This window comes from Hyperoodon ampullatus (genome assembly GCF_949752795.1).
Source record: "Hyperoodon ampullatus genome assembly, chromosome: 11".
In the NCBI taxonomy this organism is placed as follows: domain Eukaryota; kingdom Metazoa; phylum Chordata; class Mammalia; order Artiodactyla; family Ziphiidae; genus Hyperoodon; species Hyperoodon ampullatus.
In genome coordinates, this window is record NC_136924.1 from 96,089,779 (window position 1) to 96,111,431 (window position 21,653).

A 21,653-nucleotide genomic window follows, 5' to 3' on the forward strand; every position below is an offset into this window, starting at 1 on the left:
TCCCCAGGGTAGAGACCCATCTTGATATGTCTCTTGAGAGCTCCTGATAAAACCAGGTAGAGCCAGCATTGAAATGCTGGCATCTCAATGCCCTAAGCATTGAAGAAACTACAAAAGTCCTCCCATGTAATAATTCGTAATAAAAAATAGCAAACAATCACATCACACCCCATATCTTCCTGTATAGAAGTAACACAGATGTAAAAACTGCATGATTGTCCGACATCCGTCTCCTGCTACACCATCAGTCCCATGAACACAGGGACCTTGACCACCTTATTCATGTGCCTTGCATATAGTAGGCGCTGAGTAATTACTTGGTAGACAGATGGGTAATCGATGTACCAATGAGAATTTGAAAGATAAATCGAGAAAAACTGTTGAACACCAACCTCCAAACAGCAACTCCCCTCCCACCATCCCAACCGCACATCCAGAAGCAGGACTCAAAGCCATGTCTGTTCCATTTATTCCTCATACAAATATTTTACAGTTTTATTTTTTAAATCATTTACACATATTCATACAAAGAAAATTAACTTTAGGATGGAAACTTGGGACCACGGCAGTCTTAAAAAAAAAAAAATCTCTCTGACAATTAGCTACTGAAGACAAGGCAAGAGGCTTCACGGCCACTTCAGTCATTTCTGGGCTTGGTGCATCTCCCCAGCAGAACCCAAGCTGCTCACTCACTTTCCCTCAGCGTTCACCTTGTGGAGGTGATATGGGGGAAGGGGGTTTTTCGACCCTCCCCGCTACAAACATTTCAAGGACAGCAAAGGCTCAAGGTAACACTGAACCCTCTCTTTGTCAGGAACTTGGCAAGACTGCAATTTCTGAACCAACTTTCCAGAAGAGCTAGCTCAATTCCTACTCGCAGGTCTTTCTAAGAGGAGGGGGATGGCTGCACTCAGGACATTCCTCGTCCCACCTGCTGTCCTCCCTCCACAGGCCCCCAAGCCAGAGCCCCTGACCTGAGCCCATGTGGTCCCTCCAAGGCTCATTCCACAATGAGGCTTCCTCTCCCCACACCCAAACACTCTGTAGCAACGTAACCCCGGCAGCCCCTGAGGACCCCTACGGTAATGATGCCCTTTACTGCGTGCAGCGTTATCCAGGGACTCTGAGCTACAGCCAGGGGAGGTCCAAGAACGACAGAACTACGAGCACCCCAACAACCCAGCTCTGCGGAGCCAAACCAACATTTAAATCACACAGGCCAACTCCTGACACGCCCCACCCTAGTTACAGTCATCACAGAGGTGCTTGATAGAACCTGCCACACACCACTGCGTGAGGAGGCTGTACTATTATCAAGTCCCGGTAAAAGGAGAAAGGTGGGGGGTAGGACAGACGCTACAGATGTGGTAGACCCAATCAGAAATGGCCGCAGATGACAACCTGTATCTTTGGGTCCTTCCCAAAAAGCAGCACCGAGAAAGGGCGTGATGAGCAGAGAGATCTGGAGCTGCATGGACCGCCCTTGAATTATCAAGGGACTCCGACAACACAGCTCATTTTCCTACAATTATGCAGGAACTAGAACCCAGACTACCCAGCCCTACACTGAGGCAGCTCCTGAGAGGCAGTACCGCTTGTGGCCATCAGCCCACCCCCTTGGTAGGCCCATTTGGGGAGAAGGGATCCTATCCAGAGCAGGCACCGCTCCGAGCAGACACTCGCAGGGCAGCCCATCCCACTGTCACTGGGGCAGGCCGAACATCGCTAGGAGGGTGGACAGATCCCGGGCGTCAGCCGCCCCGTAGGCGTTGCTCTGGCCTAACATGGACAAGGCTAAGCGCAGGGTGCTCCAGATGTTCTCCGACATGGCACCCCCTTCGCCCCGAGGGCCCCGGCTTTTCCTCTGCATGTTCAGGGCCTCCAAAAAGTGTTCCACAGCCTCACTGCAAGGGAGAAGAATGAGAGCTGGTGAGCAGAACGCCAGTGGAAGGAGGTAGGTCAGCTGGCATGCGGAGAAAGCAAGCTGGAGCTCGTAGTCAAATAAGAGGATCAGAGAATGAGGAGCCAGGGCCAAAGGCAGGGAGAAGGAGTTCGTTCATTCATTCATTCATTCATTCATTCCTCAGTAGACACTCTCACCGGTGGGCCCCAAGGTTGATGCAGCTGATGCCCAGGTTGTAGCGGGACCGTATATAGCCAGGCTGGAGCTCGAGGGCCCGACGGTATGCAGCTACTGCTTCTTCACTCTGGTTTCCATTGGCCAGGGTGGCCCCTAGCTTATTCCACAGCAAATAGTCCTAAGACAGGGATGGACAAGGGTTAGAAACATGAGCCAGGTTCAGATCAAACTCTGCCCGATCTCCCCCTGGCTCCCCACTCTGTTTCTCTAATGTATGTTACGATTCCATTCCTGTCTCCACAGGTCACTGTGTGGCCACGACGTAACCACTCACCCCCCGCAGACTCCCCTAAGTCCAGATGACCCTAGACTCCCGCTCTTCCTTTCCCAATTCTCCCAAGGCAACCAGTACATGGAACAATGGAATAAAATATCCCATGACTCCAAAGGTCCCAACAAACGATTCCTCCATAAGGTACAGAGTCCTGTCCTATCTCCCTTCCTCCCCTGAGGCTCACATTGGGACGAACGCTGAGGGCGGCTGTAAAACAGTCCACTGCCTTGTCATACTCCCCACTCAGGTTGAAGAGGACTCCCAAGCCACACTGCACATCAGGGTCAATGGATGTAGGGTCCAGGCGCACAGCTGCCAGGAAGAGCTCTTTCACTTCGAGAAACAGGGAGCTGGACAAGGAAGAAAACAAAATGCAGAAAAGCAGGTGGGTGGATACGTCTATATTCCTACCCCCCCCCAAATAACCCTCTCACTAACCCATCATACCCCCGAGATGCACCCATCTATCCTTGCAGTCCTGAGTCTTCCATCCCACTCTTAGACCCTGAGCCTCCATCTATCCAAAATTCCACAAGCCAGGTCCTCCTTCTACTCGGGCTGCCACTCGTCATCCCAGGAGGTCCCCACACTCACTCGGACAACAGGGAGCCCAGGATGCGCTTGCTGGGGCCCAGGCCCGCCCTGCTGGCCCCTTCTTCCCCGGCTGCCACCAGGTGGGCATAGGCCGGTGTGTAGCGTAGCCAGTCTCGCAGGGTCTCACAGGCCTGCCGCTGCAGGGACTCGTTGGTGAAGCTTACAGCCAGCGCCATCAGTGCCGTCCGGTTGTCTGGCTTTAGCTCTAGGCACCTGTTTGGACAGAGACGGACAGAGCTGGTCTCTGCAGCTGACACTGCACCTATCAGCAGCCTGGGAGCCGAGCCAAGCTTCAGAACGCAGAGTTACCTGCCAACGCCCTCAGTTGAGGTGTAGAGGAATCCTCTACGGGTGGGTTATTAATAAAGTTACATTCCTGAGAAAGGGAACATTTCAGCAGCCAAGGAACCAGCCAGGGTCCCACAAATAAAACCAAAAGCTGAGGAATGAATGGAGCCAGCTATCTGCAGACTCACCCCAAACCTTAGAGTTTCATCGTGAGAAAACACTCGTGTTAGTAGCCAGAAAGAGTAGGATCTGTCATTCTAAAGGTTATTTGTAGAGCCCTGGGACCACCTTGCCCCCACTACCCTTTCAGTGTACTCACTTCCGCAGCGCGCTGATGGCTGAGAGTTCTTGCTCATTCTCTGCCTGGGTGGTCCCCAGGTACTGCCAAGCCTAGAGAGAAGTTGCCAGATTTCATCACCCCGGTATCCACCTTCCCACCAGTGCTTCATCTGCTCGCCCCACCCACCATCTCACTCTCAGAACCCGACCCCAGGCTGTCGCCCAGGCCCTAATCCATCGGCACAACCCTTAGGGCCCTCCCTCAAAACTGGAGGGAGCGCCTCTCATCTGAAGTCAGAAGAACAAGCTGCTCACTTCCATGTGCTTGGGGTCTTGCTGCACAGCCGCCTCGAAGAGCAGGACGGCGTTCGGCAGGTCCCCCTCCTCGAGTCGCCGCAGCCCTTCCTCAAAAGGCTGGGGGTGGTCACGCAGGGGGTTCTCCTCCTCAAAGTGGTACCCCTACAAGGAAGGGAAGCCAAGTGATACCCCATCTCGGAGGGAGCTATCACAGAGCGGCAGGAATGGGAGCTGACAACCAAGACTGAGGTGGAAAAGAAGCTGAAGGCCTCCAGAAAGGTATCCGGATAAATGCTGGCAAATTCTCCATGGCATAAAGGAGATCACCTACGACCACAGCAAAGAAGTTCCGTGTCATGCCCACAGCAGCTGGAAAGCCAGGCAAATTCTGATCCACGCTGGGATTAAGCTCATTTTAGGACGTTTTTACCAGCCGGTGTTTCCACATCCTTGATCTCTCATTACTGGACAGAGCACATTTCTTAACAGGATCTGCTTACAGTAATGAGATAAGTTCTCTTTAGCTATTCAACGGGCATTTCTTGTTATCCTGCAATAGTGTGATAATCTATAAAGGAAATGCAATTTGGAGTCAGAGGCCCTGCTATTCAAATGCAACTCTTACCCAGCTCACGGAGTCCTGTGCACACTGACTGGACAGCACGTGTTCAAGCACTTTGAAAATTTTAATTTATTCCCCAATTTCATTCTTAAAAGTTATTAATATTAATCTGTATCTGATAGTAAATGAAAGCTAGATTCCAAAATCCTGAGGGCAGAAAACACTTCAGAAAGACCGGTCCTCTTCTAGCTGAGGCTTTCTCGTTTGAGGGAAGTTACGATGCTCTGTGCAGAGTTCTGTCCCCAGGTCTTCCACGTAGGCAGAGAGGTGTTAAGATAAAATGGGTCCCTAGTAAGCGTGTGACTTGGGACAAGGGAATAAAATGCTCCTTTTTCGAGAGTAGTGGTTACCATCACAAAACAATACCCCAGAATGAAAACAAGATGCTAAATACAGGGCAGGGCCCTTTCTAAATGTAGTTAAGGACAAATCAGACTGAAACTGTACGAAATAAAGACATGAGTGAGGCCCTTCTCCACTATCATTGTGAAACTGCTCAAGGACCAGAAACGCTTAAATCTTGGCAGCAAAGTTCTAAACCATTATAAGTAATCTGCAAATTATTTGTAACAAATAAAAATTAAATAACTACAATGGAGACTTAAGAAGCGAGACATACAGGAGATGGATTTGGGATACATGTATAAAAAGTATATTCACGTTGAGAATAGGTAATGTTCCTGGGGCACCTCCGTGCAACAGGAAAACTCAGACGACAGAAAAGGACCCTAGAACAAGGATCAGCAAGGGACAGAGGATTAATATTTTGTCACAACTACTCACCTCCACCAGAGCAGTGAGAAAGGAGCCACAGATGATATGTAAACAAGCATGGCTGTGTTCCAATAAAACTCTATTTATGGACACTGAAGTTTGAATTTTATCAATATATAATTTTCACATTTCACAAATTGTTACTTTTCATTTTTTTTTAAACCATTTAAAAATGTTAAAACCATTCTCAGCTCACAGGCCATTAAAAAAAAAAAAAAGGTGGAAGGATAGATTTCCCATGGGCCACAGTTTGCCAGCCCCACCTAGACTATTAGAGTTTCACAAGATGAAGCCTTCTGCATTCACCCTCGACTACTGCCCATCCTCAATCCATGTTTTAAGCCACCCCGTAGGAAACAGATCATTGTCACCTATAACACAATTTCCTAATGAAAGTAATTCCTGCCTCTCAGAGCTACTGAGAGCATCAAATGAGAATATCTGCCACAGCCTTACCGAAAAGCTTAAAATACTGTGCGTGAATAGGTATTATCCTCAGGAGACAACGCAACAAATCAATTCTATCATGTTGCAACCGCAGGGTTCTCTAAGTATGCTCTTGTCTGTGTTATCTATCCTCCTTGAGATTTTATCAATTGCTGATCAGAGAGGAATTTTTCAAAAGTACAATATTTGTACAGATGAAAAAAAAAAGAAAAAAAAAAGAGTCCTCTGGAGGAACCTTTAACAACCCACAGGATGCAGGATAAGCTTGGGATCACTGTTGCATCTTAAAAAGTCTAATCCAAGCCATTCATTAGGTCTGATCCATCGTCTGGTCTGCTCAAAATTTCATAGGATCAAACTGCAAAAATAGGATCACTACTAAGTAGAGTGTGTCCCATCACAGAAATTTCTCCTTCACGCTAACAGTATACAGTAGCATATCTGCTACAGCTGTAGGTGTAGCCTTGAAAATTTAGGGATCATGAATAAAAAATACCCATGAATTTACCTGATAGAGTCAGATCAACATTTGAAAAAAAAAAAAAAAACAAGTACTCTTGACATATAATTTATTAACAGTTTAACAAAAGGCAGACAAAATCTGGAACATTAATGCAAATGTTTCTAATCCTAATTTTGCAATATCCCAAGGTATCAATGATATCAAAATAGGGTTCAAAGATCTAAAAACATAATTATGTTTTTAAGTTTTGAATTAAAGAATTTATTCCAACTATCATGTCATAAATACAGAAGTAAAAAATGCTAAGAGGACGTGCTGCTCATATGATATTAGAGCTATGTCTATATTTATCAAAACCAGGAAATTTTTTTTTAATTTATTTTATTTTTATTTATTTTTTGGCTGTGTTGCATCTTCATTGCTGTGCACGGGCTTTCTCTATTTGTAGTGAGCGGGGCTACTCTTCATTGCAGCGCACGGGCTTCTCATTGCGGTGGCTTCTCTTTTCGCGGAGCACGGGCTCCAGGTGCATGGGCTTCAGTAGTTGTGGCACGTGGGCCCTAGAGCATGCAGGCTTCAGTAGTTGTGGCACACAGGTCAGTAGTTATGGCTCACAGGCTCTAGAGTGCAGGCTCAGTAGTTGTGGTGCACGGGCATAGTTGCTCAGTGGCATGTGGGATCTTCCCGGACCAGGGATCGAACCCGTGTCCCCTGCATTGGCAGGCACAGTCTTAACCACTGTGCCACCAGGGAAGTCCCAGGAAATTTCTGTCTAAACTTTATACCTTGCCATTTATAAGTCGACAGGGCCTGTGCAACTTATCAAGTGTCTATTACAAATTAATAAAAGTATTATCTCCAGGTATTTCCTTCAGTTCTTCCTCATCACAAGTCTACAGAAGAAACTCTTACTATGGAAAAACCAGAGGACGGGGTCCCAAAAGGTAAGCTCCCTTTTCTATTATATCACAGAACAACTCTCAGAAAGTCAGGCTGGGATAATAAACAAAATCATCTTTTTCCTAGTACTTAGATTTTCATTGGCTTTTAAATCCTAGCCTTTTCTAAGTTATCTTGAACTCTGTTCTTCTCTATCTTCGCAAGATCTACCTCCAGAATCCTGGCCCTCTAGTTCTAGCCCCAACCAGGTCTGAGCTGAGAAAAAGACACCACTGATCACCTCCCCAGTTCCTGTTTTGCCTTTTTCAAAACCAAGCAATTCTCTCCCTCCCCAATCACGCTTCAACTCACAGCTCAATTATCACCCACATGTCCGAATGCCCCACAACCCACAAGCAGATTTTTTTCACAGTGATACCCCGGTATAACATATGCTTCTAAGGCAACAGTATATACTACATGCAAAATTCAATCATTCTTCACCACCAACTTCTGGGAAATCTTCCTAGCATTTGAATTATTTAATATAATTCTTTGAAAATACCCTAAATTGGGGGCAAGTGGTTAGTACCTACAGGAAGAGATCAGAATTTAAAATAAACTTGTGAGTTAAAAGAGTAAATAGATACTAAGGTGGAGGGCAGAGAGATGGCCTACCACCCACCACTCTCTACCAAAGGAGCTGTCAATCTTCTTAAAATGTTTTCAACCAACCTCCAAAGCAGGGCTCCTTCCTCTGCGCTCCTATTGCATCGTGTGCAAACCTCTACTCTAGGTATTCTGTCGCTTATTGTTGTTATTTGACAAGGGTGGTCTATTATCATTAACTTTTATGTCCCAAGAATAAAGCGTACTCTCAGTAACTGGAGGAGAGCAGGGGCAAGGGAATAATTCAGGCTGTCTTTCACGGAAAGGGGCTCAAGAAAATAATTACTTAAAAGTGGGTACCCTTCAGATTCAGGATTAAAGGAGAGACAATAAAACAAGGAAATCCTGCAGTCTGAAAAACTAGTTCTTACCTTATCGTAGGAAGCAGACGTGAGGTCGTCATAGTCAGAAAGCCAGGGGTGGGCCTCGGCATCCCGTTTGGCCATCTCCTCCAACTCCGCCTGCAACTTGTCCCAGAAATCGACCTCAGACTGTAAGGAAGGCAAGGCAGATAGAAACAGAAGATTCATCATGAGCACCCCGCCCCACCCTTAGTTCCACTAAGATGGAGTCCCTATGGCAGCAGTTGTTTAATTTCAATGTGTTTCAGATCACCTGAAGAGCTTTTCTTCATGCAGGTTCCTACATCCTACCCCCAGATTCTGACTCAGTAGTCTGTGATGCCCAGGAATTTGCATTTCTGATAGGCAACCACCCCATCCCAAGCAATTCTGACAAAGAGCATCCAAGAACACTATGAAATACAATGTTCACCGATCTCTGATGTTAAGACACCCACTCTCTCCAAAGAAGTGTTTTCTCTTGGACTGGTTACACCTGTACTAGCTGCTCTCACCTCTATAGCTGACTTGGCTCGTTCAAACTCCATATCAAAAGCAGATGTGTTTACCGGTCTTGTGAACTGGTCAACCCAGGCCTCTGAGGTACCCTGTGACAAAGAAGGACGGTCATACCACCACCACCAACTTTCTACCCACTAAATATCAACTAAATACCCATTAGACACCACCAGCCTGGGCACTTCTGAGAAGAACATTCTCAGAATCTCTTTCCCACCCACTCAGGACCTGGATGCTACCAAACAAGCTGGCAATAAGATCCCTTCCCCATCTGGGACCACTGAACACTGAACCCACGGCCGGGGGCACCAGCCGGCTCTGAGGTAGGACTGGGAGGTGACAGTGTCCTACCTGCTGCTGAATAAACTCTGCTGCCCACTGCTCTGCCTGAGCTCGGCCCGACCCTGCGCCGGACTCCAGGGACACCTGCCCCTCGCCAATCTGCCGCACGAATTTCAGGAACTGGGGCACAGAGACACACACAGGCCACTTGGGAGAGGACTTCCGGGTGTGCCCTCTCAACCACGCCCAGAGAAGCCTGCACTTACCCCTCCCCCTGACCATCTCTAGCTACAGACAAGATAGGCTAAAGACCCTGGAAAAAGCAGAGAGCAAAAAGAAAGGGATTTCTGGCTCGAGAGATCTGAGAAGGCACAGAAGAGACAAAGGGACAGTAGGCAAGGAAAGGAGGGCAAGGATACTGGAAGAGGAGGCAGGGTCGGAAGTCTCTGTTCTCCAGACAGGAAGGAGTGGACCTCGGAGCTCATCTCTTTCGCCTTAAACTAAACTGGGGTAAGAGAAGCAGGACTCCTGACTTCTCAGACCAGCTCTGCTGGGCAAAGCAGCAGCGGGACGTGGCTCACCTCAGAGTTAGCCAACTTTGGGTCATCCACCTTGGCCACAAAGTCGCTGGCCGCGTGCTGCAGGTCCTCCTCAGGCTGGTACTCATCATACCTGGGACAGGGGAAGACTCGCTCATTTTACACATTAGTCTGCTACATCCTTCCCCACTCCCAGCCCATGGCAATTACAGTCCTCATCGGGGAACAGAGAGGGTGACACTCCTCCTCTCTCTGGTTGAGGACCTACTAATTTCAATTTACATTAAAGAAGGACATTTGGGCCGGAGTGGCAAAGCACTAGCTACATGCTTTCACCTCTCTCTTTCCCAAACGCGGCTTTCCAGAGAGAAGGAATAGACAGTTGCAGGCTCCAAATTAAAAGGGGAACAGGGTGCATAAGATCAAGTTACAAACTTTTGGTAGGATAGTTAGGATTCTCGACTCGATGATATTTGAGACATAAATGAATCGGGGTAATAATACAAGTGGAAACCTTAGAGCAGAAAATGAAGGGACTGCAACTTGGTTTAAGAATGTGGATAGAGGAGCTTGGCGGAGGGGAGCAGGAAACCTGTCCAGTCCTCCTTTCACAGGGGGCCACCCAGAGAGAAGTGGCTGGACTCACCAGCGAGCAGTGGCAGCTGTCTCCTCGGGTTCTCCCAGCCACAGCTTCTCCTCTGACTGCTCCAGATATTCCTCAGCCCAGCGGACCGGGGACACAGACAAAGGGTCTGCAAGGAGCAGAGAGGTGGGGAAATCAGCGAGGGATCAGGAAAGGGAGAATATTAACTCAGAGACCACCGGTCAAAAGAAAATACTACTAAATTTTCAACATCCAACCTGCTCCCAAGGGGCCTAGGGCAGGAGTTTACTGAACTGGGGACAGGAGACCAAATAAGGAGGCTCAGGAGAGAAGTAGGGACCAAACCCTTTTGTTTGAAGTGCAAGAGCCCTCACTAAGAAATAGCGGGCACTGGGCCTCCACCTTCCTCAAAGGTACTGCAGGGACCCGGCAGGGAACCAGGGGAGAACACAGGAGCTCCCATTCTTCAACCAAACCTTGGTCTGTCCTCCATCTACAGAGTTCACACCCTCCCAAAAAAAGGAGCCTCATAATTGGGAGACTGGGATCCACATATACACACTATTGATACTATGTGTAAAATAGATAACTAATGAGAACCTACTGTATAGCACAGGGAACTCTACTCAGTGCTCTGTGGTGACCTAAATGGGAAGGAAATCCAAAAAAGAGGGGGTATACGTATATGTACTGCTGATTCATTTTGCTGTACAGTAGAAACTAACACAACATTGTAAAGCAACTGTACTCCAATAAAAATTTAAAAAAAAAAAAAAAAAAAGGAACCTCATAGTTCATCCTAATATACCTACCAAGAGAATCTGAGAAGCAGAATGCTGGGCTAGAACTAAAGATACATGGGTCCGCTCTTCCCACTGGATTTTTTTTCATTTTTTGAGATGTAACATACAAACATGAAGGTACGTAAAGTGTACCAAACTTAGGTGTGCTGCTTCATTAATTTCTACCCGTGAACACACTCAAGCCACCACCACCCGGATCACGACATGGACCGTCTACAGTTCCCTCACAGGCTCCCGCAGGCCCGCACACCCCGGGATAAACATTATTCTGAATTCTGTCACTTCTGACTGCTTTTGAGAGCTATGTTTTTAAGTCTAATTCCAGAAATCATCTTAGCAACTCTCATGAAAAAGGGCACTGCTGCAACATCAGAATAAACATATCAAATGAGGGTGCTGAACTTTCCTCAACCTCCAGGACTTCGCTCTTTACTATTCTAGGGCCAGGAAAACAAAAAAGTAATGACACAGATTAGTTAAAGGATTTAAAGGGGCCCTAAAGAGTGAGTGCACGTAGAGAAGGGTGGGCCGGCGTGTTCCTTCCTTCTGCTCCGCACCCATATTCTTACAAATGGTCATCCTGTCTCTGTCCCTAATTTGAAGATCTGCTACTGCTTTTAACACCAAGAAGGCAGGTTTACCTCCTCGGGATTCATATGCAACAGAACTTTCTATTCCATTTAACTGAGACTCTGCCCGAATAATTTCAACAAACTAATCTCAACATCTGAGAAAATAATGTCAAAATCTGAAAAAGAAAGAAAAAAAAAGATCAAGACTCACAGATTTCACCTAAGCATAAATAATAAGTGATTTATTACTAATAAAATAAAAGATACGTTGACAATTTTTTTGATCACAGACTTGGTCTCTTAATTTCGAGAACTCCTAACATTTATATCAAGATTTCCCTCACTAGCTTTTACAAGCAACATTTCTCTTTCCTTTGCCCCAGCTAGACTGTTAGCTCAAGTCTGGAGACCTAATAAGGAAATGCTTAATACTCCGTCCCGTTCTGCTGAAAAATACCCAGTCCCCCCTCCTCACTCTCCGGTCACTCCCTCTCAACTAGAGTGTTTCACAAAAGCATATTCTGGCCAAAAGTGCTCCACAAATTGCAGAGAACACCATTTCTGTGAAATGCTCCTCTAAAGGACAAGCAGCAACAGAAAAAGTACAAAGCACCTGGACTTTAAAACAGACGAGAGGTAGTTTAGAAAAAAGAATCCCAGAGATAAGTCATTCTCAAATAGCTGTAATTTGGTATTTAGCCATATTGGCCACAAGACTCAGGATTTTCTGGCATTGGGAACCTGCTCCAACAAAGAAGTCAAAATAAAATAACCAAAAGAATACTACCTGGCCTTCAAAATATTTTTTGAGAAATTCTTACAGAAAATCAGATTCATCAGGATACCTGTGAGATGGAAGCAACTAAGTCCTGCTGAGTGGGAGGGACTATCCTAGGTCACAGAGATCACAGAGTGACAACCAACAGCCTAGATACCAAACCTCTGATTCAGAGTGTTCACCTGGCCTAGGTTCTCACTGTGTGTTCATTTCATCTAGGCACATCTACCCCAAGCTCAACAGGCGAAAACTCAGAACTTCCCACCTTTACCCATGGAAGTTTCCACATCCACTAAGTAACACAGTGATCAAGAATGCAGGTTCTAGGGTCAGGCTACCTGCACTCACATCCCAACTCCACCACTTATTCACTGTGAGTCTCCAGACAAGTTATCAACCCTCTAAGTTTCCAATTCCTTATCTATGAAGTAGATATAATAATAGCTACCTCACAGGGATCCTTGTGAAGACCAGATGAGATAATGCCTATGCAAAGCACAGAGTAACAAATATTAGCTATTATTATCATTACTGTCTGCTCAAGGCAAATCCATACAAAAGTGGAAAACATCACAATGAGATTATTATTCCTTGTATTCCATAGCCTCCTCCTCTGCCATCCAGGGGAGAGCTACTGCCAATCATCATCTGCTACTGCTGGCCATTCCTCTTCCTATGAAAGTACAGGTTTCTCTCTCATAGTTGTCATATGAACCTCACACACCATTTTAGCTGAGGCTGTCTAAACTCAAAACCCCTTAAAGATGCGTTTCTTCTCTAGAGCTGAGCAATCACAAGATGGACAATTATTTGGCGCAGAAGATTGGGGTGAGAGGGAGGAGTGGAATTCCATCAAGAAATATTTCAGACTAAAAAATAAGCTTTATGTGGTAATGGGATAATTTTATATCTTGATTGCAGTAATGGTTATGCAAATCTATATATGTGATAAAACTATAAACATACAAATATAGGCATGTAAAACTGGTGAAATCTAATAAGATCTGTGGATTGTACCAGTGGCAATTTTCTGTTGATATTGTACGTAACTAACAAATGCAAAATGTCACCACCGGCGAAAACAGAGGGAAAGACACACAGAACCTTTCTGTACATTTTTTTGCAACTTCCAGTGAAACTATATTTCCAAATACAACATTCTAACAAGGAAAAAACTAAGCTTCAAGGTTCCTTTTAAACTAGATTCTAGAATCCTAACAATGGGGAGTTAACAATAATAAAGATTTAAAGAATATAACCTTCTCTCAACTTGCAGTCTACTTATCCACAAAGAAATAGGTAACCTGTACCACTACTGTAATAATATCAGCCATAAATGTTATGAGGCTAGTATCCATGGGTTCCACATCCACAGATTCAACCAACTGTGGATGGAAAATATTCAGAGGGAGGGGGGCAGGGGAATTCCAGAAAGTTCCAAAAAGCAAAACTTTGAATTTGTCCCATGCTGGCGACTATTTACAAAGCATTTACATTGTATTAGGTATTATAATAATCTAGAGATTTAAAGCATACGGGAGGCTAGGTTATATGCAAATACTATGCAATTTTATATTATTTTATATAAATTTTATATAAAGGACTTGAGCAATTTTATATATAAAATTGCAATTTTATATAAAGGACTTGAGCATCCAGGATTTTGGTAACCACAGGGGTCCTGGAACCAATCCCCTGCAGATACCAAGGGATAACTGTACTAGAAAATCAATCCCCGTTAGCTCTTTCTCCCAGATCTCAATTCTCTCATTCAATAAATTCTGAAGGGCCACTACATACAAAGCAATATACTACTGCAATAGGACATTTATATGAAGGCAGATCCCACATAGCTCAATATCCCCTTCCAGCTTTCCATATCCCTGCCTCTGTGAAGCAGGCACAGTTCCAAAAATATGTACAAAACAGAGGAAGAGAGAGATCCCCCAAAGACAAATTAACAGGTAAGACAGGTCCAACATGTTTTTCTAAAGTAGTTTTTCACTTACAGGTTAAGGAAGATTTCAATGGCTCCAAGTATTCAACTAATTTTAACAAAAATCTCATCAATCTCAATGCTTATAGTAGTGACGATTTTTTCCTGAATTATCAAAAATGACTGATGCCCATACATTATAACAGAAGTCTCTCTGCAATAAGAAACAGCACTTAAATCTAAGGTTTGTACAAAAAGCTGACTTTCAGTCTGGTGGCGGGTCTTTATTACAGCTCAGATTTTCCAATTGGGGCAATTCCACACAGAAGATTCTCAATGATAGTGTAATGATTCGAAGTATGGAGCCTGGAGTCAGACAGACATGAGTTTGCATATAATCTCTGTTACTGAATGATTTCAGACAAAGTATTAACCCTTCCAAATCTCAGTTTCCTTGTCTATAAAATGGGGGAGGAATACCTACCTTGTATTTCTGTGAAGCTCAACTGGCTCTGAGAATATAAAGTGCATAGAAACCAAGAACACCCATTGTTCTTCCTTAAACTCCAACTTAAAGGAGGGAAAGGGAGTCATGATAAAAGAGACCAACAGCTTTTATTAAAGGTGAGTTTTAGTTTAGTTGTTAAGATTTGGGGGGTTTTCTCTTGTGTGTGGAGGAAGCCCTGTCTTTAGGAGAATAAAAATGATTGGGGGCAGGGGGTACCAATTAGGTCCCATCAATCATGTCATGAAAATTCAGAAACTGTGATGATGTGAGCACCCTGTGAGGAAAGAATCTTTGCAACTTTCTCCCTTTATCTCCTTTGTGATTCTTGATTTCTTACACTGGAAACAGGCTAACAGTGCTCTCTTTGAGGGCAATCAGGAAGAGCAAAGAGGAAGAGAATGCCCTTGCCCAGGCCCGTAATCAGAAAGGCTTGGGGGAGAAGAATCAGTCCCCCAGGATGCAGTGAGCACAGACAACTCAAAGAGGGAAAATTAGGCTGGGACCCTGAAGAGCTTAAGTTGCAGGCCCAGCAGTATGCATAATGGGTAAGCCCACAGACTCTGGAATCATTCAAACCCAGAGTCAAATCCCATCTCCACCACTTACAAAGCAGTGACTCCTTGGGCAAATTATTTAACCTCTCAGCCTCAGTTTTCTTATCTATATACTAGGAATAATAACTACCTCAAGGGTTCTCAGGGGGATTAAACGGACAATGCATTTACAGCACTAAAACAAAGCCTAGAACATGGTTAAGTAAACATTAGCTCTTGTTATTAATTTTTATTATTATCATCAAGACCATATACTTCAGGCCTTTGAACTCCACAATTCCACTTTCCAAGGTTCTAACCCTGTTCAAGATGACTTAATGCCAGAATCCCAAGGGATGTGTTAAACATTTCTCTCTTCCTGGGCAACACTGCCATCCATCCAATCTGCAGATCCTCTCCACCAAACTACAGTACTAAAGTTCCAGATAACAAAGAAGAAAACCTAACTCCTCGTGTTCTCTCTCTCCTCAAAATCTCTTATCCAGTTCAAACTCACGCCTCTGTTTAATATAAGTTTCAATCCCCTGTTACCACCTAAGAGAAATCAGGTTCAGTGCCCTATAGGAAAGAGTCAAGAGTCCAGAAATGTCATAAGCAGCTGAAATCACTCTATATCCTAAAATGAATGAGGGTCACAGTGTAGAACTTTGCATCACAGGCACCATTGTAGATCTTCCCATAAGAAGCCTCACCTGTAACTTCAGAGATGAACTCTTGGGACCAGTCAGTCTCACTGTAATCCTGAGTTACATCCACAGCATCTCCAGCTGCAAGGAACTCCTGGGCCCAGTTCTCCGACAAGGCCAAGTCTGCCACACCAGGGGCTTAAGAGAGAGACAGAGAGAGAACTAAGGAAATACCTATCCTTCTATCATGCCTAAGGAACCCTGAGTGCACATGAAAACACTCTGTTCCTTTTGTCTCCTTCTGCATCTCAGTTCCTCAATACCAGCAGTATCTAAATACGGAATCCCCTTGTCCCTACCTGCACAGAAAATGGTGACCCCCGCCCCCCCCCACCCAGAACCAGACTCTGGACCCACCTCTCTGGGGTGCCTGGCGGAAGTTTGACTGTTCAATCTCCTGCATCTCTGCCAGGAGGTCATCCATCTTGAAGGTCTGAGGGGCACGGGATACAAGTGGTGCATTCTGGTCCTGGAGGAATTCGGCCACCAACTGTCAGAAGAGAGATGGTGAAATGAACCCAGCAAGAGACAGGGGCCCAATGGATGAGGGATACTAACATCAAACACAAGGAAAGGGAAACACAGAAACTATAGATTTGGAAACACTCGAAGAATACTTAAATCAAAAACAAGCAGGAGAGCTGAGGCAAATCTCATTTGATCAGGGAAGTCCACAGACTGAAGTATGGATGAGCCAAGTTTAAAGGAAAAATACAATGGGCGAACGAAAAATGCAACAGAAAAGACGGGCATATTTACCTCATCTTCAGAGGCTACCCCCAAAGGCTTAGAGACCTAAGACAAAAGAAAGGGAGACAATATGGTACAGTGGTGAAGACCACAGCCACAAAACTCAGTTAACCCTGAGTTAAAATTCCAGCTCTTCTATTCAAAAGGCAAGTCACAAAACTTCTCAAAGCCTCAGTTTCCTCATCTATAAAATGGTTGCCTTCGTCTATATAAAGACATTCAATGTTTAATATAGTAAACACCCATTGCGTGGCAACTATTATCATTTCAAGCACAATAGAGACAGCAGGTATCCCAAAGTGTGCATCTGGACCCTCCATCCCAGATCACAACTCGGGCTTTCCGCCTGAAGAACACTCACCGCCTCCGAGGCTGGGGCTGCTGGGGGCCAGGGGCCAGGCCTCAACCCCTCCTGACGAAAGGCCTTGTCCTGGGTGAAGTGCCCGGCCAGCTTCATGAGCGGGTTGGCACCCCCGCATTCCGCCTCCACCAGCTCCCGCATCGCCATGGTGACCGCCGGCTCTCTGATGGGCAGAGGTTTGGAACTGAGGTCCCGGAGCCAAACCCTTCCCCAACCCACAACTCAGCCTGGACCTGGGAGAGGCGGTTTTGGGCCGCTGGCCACTCTCCACCCCTGCGCCTTCTGCTGCGGCCCCCACCTCTGCCAGGAGTCGGGGGGCCGCTGCCTTCCTGCCGCCCCCCTCAAAGGCCACCGCTCTCCGCCTGGGCCTCTCCAGCAGCCTCCACGACGGCGGTCTCAGGCGGCGGGACAGGCGGCAGCCGTCCCCCACAAACGGACCTGAACCCCAGAGGAGCGGGAGGACAATTCCGCAACTGAGCTGTACGGGAGCATTGGCCGGGCAAGGGAGAGCGGACACGCCGCGGGACCGTTAAGCCCAGTCCCCTACACCCGCAGTCACCGGGCAAGCACTGGTGGGGGCCATTCCCTCTCCGTAAGTCACCTAAGCTCCTCCCCCTGCTCGGCCGGTCCCGGCCCACCCATCCGGCGCTCAGAGCACCCAGTCTCCCCCACCGGGTCGCTGCTCAAGCTCCGCCCCCCGCGACCCGCGAGGACACCGCAAGGGCTGCTGGAAGACCAGGAAGGTGTCCTCGCGCCCCCTCGGGGCCCGGCACTCACCACCGCGCGCGAAGCCACACGACCCGCGGGGCTACCTGGTGCGGGCTGGAGCGGGAGGGGAGAAAAGGGGTTGGGGAGCCAGGGGCGGGGCTCGGGCTTAAAGGGGCCGTGACCGCCGCGCGACAGTCGCGGCCCTGCGGAAGCTGTTTGGGGGGGGCGGGGCCTTAAATCTGCGACGCAGCGTGGCGGGAGGAGCCGTGGGTCTTAAAGGAGAAGTCTTGGAGCCTCGACTCTGCGAGCACTCGAAAGGATTACGGACGCTAGGACTTGTTTGATGGAAAGCTCAAAGAAGAATGGAGCTAGGAGGGGCTTCCTGGCCTTTGGGGGAAAGCCGAGCACGCAGATCCTGGGCTCAGATCATTCTGCCTCTTCCCGGGGGCGTATTGTGACCCAAGGGGATTCCCTCCCTTTCTGGGCCTCGGTTTTAGAGAAAGGCCCTAATGCGGGAGTGGTGGGGGTCAAATCCGGGGTCTTCCCCAGCTTTCTAGGCCTGCCCCCTTCCAAACTGCCCCTAGCAGGACAGCGTCACAGTCTCCATGGTGACAGGGGCCTGCCCCCAATCCCTCTGCCACATCTGCGTATTGGGGGAAATAGCACTGGATGACGACAAATTCCGGTGACTAAAGTAGGGTCCAACGCATCCTGAGACCTCAAGCCGATAACCTACTGGGAAGGTGCACCGTGAGTCACTCCTCTCCCCTCCTTCCTCCCTCACCGCTGGTCAAGGTCACCGTGGTGGCCTTATTCCCCCTGCCCCAGACAGGGAATGCACAAATATGATGCAAGAAGTGATCTTTAATCACGAAATAAGCCTCAGGCCCCACCATCTGCCACAGAATTGGCTCTGGTGTCAAACCTCAAGGACACTGGGAAACAAACCCTGAAATCTCACCTGCCTCCAAGTCCAAGGGTGTCCCGATGTCATGAAGAAGGGCAGGAGGTGCTCAGGGCTGCTGGTAGATGGGCAAGGACAGGTCTGTGCCAAAAGGACAAAAGTACCGTCCCAGCCTAGGGTACAGGAGAGGAGGCAGGTAGTCAGCAGGTGGCACCCTGGGCCAGGCTGGCTTCCTGGCTGTCCTGCAGATTTCACAGCTGGAGGCCCCAGGGGACCAGAGGGGCATGGCTGTGTAAACTCATCCCTGAGATGGTAGAGAAGCTGTTCTGACACCTCAGGGGAACAGAACAGCAGGGATAACCTGAGACTGTGCAAAATTTCTCTTTTTCCTTACCTTTTCACCATGGATCCCAGCCCTTGCCTGTTTTCTGGTCTCAGGCTGACATTGTAAAGCAAATACCTAGTACCTAATAAACTAAACCATGCCAGTGAGGAAGGGATGCCCTCTGGAAAGTGCATACTTTAAAAAAGAGGATCCCCCGGGGGCTTCTCTGGTGGCACAGTGGTTGAGAGTCCGCCTACCGATGCAGGGGACAAGGGTTCGTGCCCCGGTCCGGGAAGATCCCACATGCCGCGGAGCGGCTGGGCCGGTGAGCCTGCGCAAAAAAAAAAAAAAAAAAAAAAAAAAAAAAAGAGGCTCTCTGGAGAGAGCAATGTTTAACTGATAGGATACAGTAGAATGTCAGAAAATCAAGGCAATCAGATCCCAGTACCATTTAAACCATAACACACATATAACCTTCAGCTCTGCTAGGCGTTTAGTAACTGATTAACAATAACTCACTATGTATGCCGCTTGTAGGAGAATCGTAACAATGATAATAACAGATGTTTATTGAATGCTTACTTAAATCCAGGCATTGTACTAAACATTTTATGTCCATTAACACTTTTAATCTTCATAATACCCCTGTGAAATAGGTATTACTAATCCCATGTCACAATTAAGACTTAGCCAAAAGTCACACAGCTAGGAAGTCAAAGTTCAATCCAGACATAACTCCAAATACCTATCCATTACACAACACTGCCTCCCAGTCTTGCTTATAAGCCCTGGAGAGCTTTGGTCTCCTAGGCCATAGCTCTTCACAGAACCTGGCTCACAAGCCCAAGAGGGACTCTGGCACTGGGAAAGGACTACTAGATTTACTTGGGCATTTAATATTTATTGAAGTTCCAGATTTAAAACCTTAGATTTTGTTATTCCAGATTCAACTTTAAAGTCTTATTCTATTCATAACAAATATTTTTATTAAATGGATATAATTATTTTTTACCTATTCTTTAATTAATATTTTATTTTACTTACTCTTTAATTAAATGTTTGATAAACTCAAGTTTAATAAGTTAAATTCCTCCAATTTTTAAACACTTATACTATATTTACTATGTGCCAGACATTGTTCTAAAGCATTTTTCAAATACTGATTTATTTAATTCTCACAATAACTTAATAACAACTGTTATCATCCCCATCTTATAGATGAGGAAACTGACTCACAGAGAGATTAAGTGACTTGCCCAAGCTTATACTAGTAAGTTGCAAAGCTGTGAATTTAACCTACACCAGGGGCATCAAATTTTATCTGTAAAGGGCCAAGCAGAAAATATTTTTGTCTTTGCAGGCATACGTCTCTGTCACAACTGCTCAACTCTGCCTTTGTAGCATGAAAGCAACCGTGGATGGTACGTAAAGGAATGACTATGTTTGTGATTCAATAAAAATTTTTATGGACACTGAAGTTTGAATTTTATATCTTTTTTATGTCACAAAATATTTTACTTCTTTTGATTTTTTTCGACCATTTAAAAATGTCAAAACCATTCTCTGCTTACGGACTGTACAAAAACGGGCAGCTGGACGTAGTTTGATGATCCCTAACCTATACAACCTGCTCCCAGAGTCCCTGCTCTTAAGCATTATGCTAGACTTACCCTTTTGAAAAATAAAATTTAAAGATCTCCTTAAATATTTTAAACTACATGGCATTTAATATACATATTTTAAAACACTTTAAATGGCTGACAGGGCACACCACCCCATCAGGCAAAATCTTTCTAAACCCTTATTCAACCCTATAGGTCTAATAAATCAAATTTATAAACATTTATGAAATTATCTTAGTCCTCTTAAAATCTCAAGTCTAAAACTTTACTTCCCAAATTGAAGGCTCATACATTAGATTCTCTTAAAGATCAAACGTTTTAATTCATAACGTCACTTACACACATCTGGATAGCAAATTTACTGGCTCAGGTAGGTCAAAACTACTGGGTTAAATTTTTAACCACAGTACAGGTACTTAAAGGGTCAGAGGTTTGAGACCAAGACACAACACTTAGGACCTACATACTCCCAAGACGATGCTGTCTGAATCACAAGTGAACACTCTCAACCCATTTTTAGAGATGAGTTCTGTCTCCTGTGTCATGAATCCCCAAGGCCATCTCCTTCAACTGATAATGATACAGAACTCACAAGTTACAACCTTATCTAGTTTTTATTGTCTCATTTAGGTGCAGCTAATTTCTTTCACAGCTTCACTTGGGTAAATGAATGTCTTTACTTCCTAAGTGTTAAGTTACTTTGTAGCTTTTTGTTGGGAGAAAAGTTGGAAATGAGGAATCACCTCATCTGATCTGATTCTTCAGGGTTTTTTGATGATGTTAAGATGCAGTGTAGGGGCTCCCCTGGTGGTGCAGTGGTTGAGAGTCCGCCTGCCGATGCAGGGGACACAGGTTCATGCCCCGGTCTGGGAGGATCCCACATGCTGCAGAGCGGCTAGGCCCGTGAGCCATGGCCGCTGAGCCTGCGCATCCGGAGCCTGTGCTCCGCAACGGGAAAGGCCACAACAGTGAGAGGCCCGTGTACCGCACAAAAAAAAAAAAAAAAAAAAAAAGATGCAATGTAATGGAAATATCCATGCTCTGGAAATTGCAAATCAAGGTACAGTCTTCACACATGTACACGTAGAGGGGCTTGTTGGTTATGATGGCCCCTCCTCCTTTCACCCTCAGTTGA

At 46.0% G+C, this 21,653-nt stretch overlaps 1 protein-coding gene across 6 annotated transcripts; it reads right to left on the reverse strand.

The window, feature by feature from the left end:
- Positions 1 to 1,702: 1,702 nt before the first annotated feature.
- Positions 1,703 to 17,106, reverse strand: PEX5 (peroxisomal biogenesis factor 5; the record flags this gene model as incomplete). Of its 6 annotated transcripts, none has more annotated exons than XM_079715219.1 (15): positions 1,703 to 1,904; positions 2,101 to 2,258; positions 2,599 to 2,764; positions 3,009 to 3,221; positions 3,616 to 3,686; positions 3,891 to 4,034; positions 8,098 to 8,217; positions 8,583 to 8,675; positions 8,938 to 9,027; positions 9,450 to 9,540; positions 10,054 to 10,159; positions 15,855 to 15,986; positions 16,206 to 16,338; positions 16,608 to 16,643; positions 16,960 to 17,106. In XM_079715219.1, the coding sequence occupies 15 exons, from the start codon at positions 17,104 to 17,106 to the stop codon at positions 1,703 to 1,705; spliced, it is 1,902 nt and encodes a 633-aa protein (XP_079571345.1). The 6 variants fall into 6 exon arrangements, with proteins under 6 accessions (XP_079571345.1, XP_079571346.1, XP_079571344.1 ...); XM_079715220.1 differs by having other exon boundaries at positions 8,098 to 8,193; positions 8,938 to 9,048; XM_079715218.1 differs by having other exon boundaries at positions 3,891 to 4,025; positions 8,938 to 9,048.
- Positions 17,107 to 21,653: the final 4,547 nt, after the last annotated feature.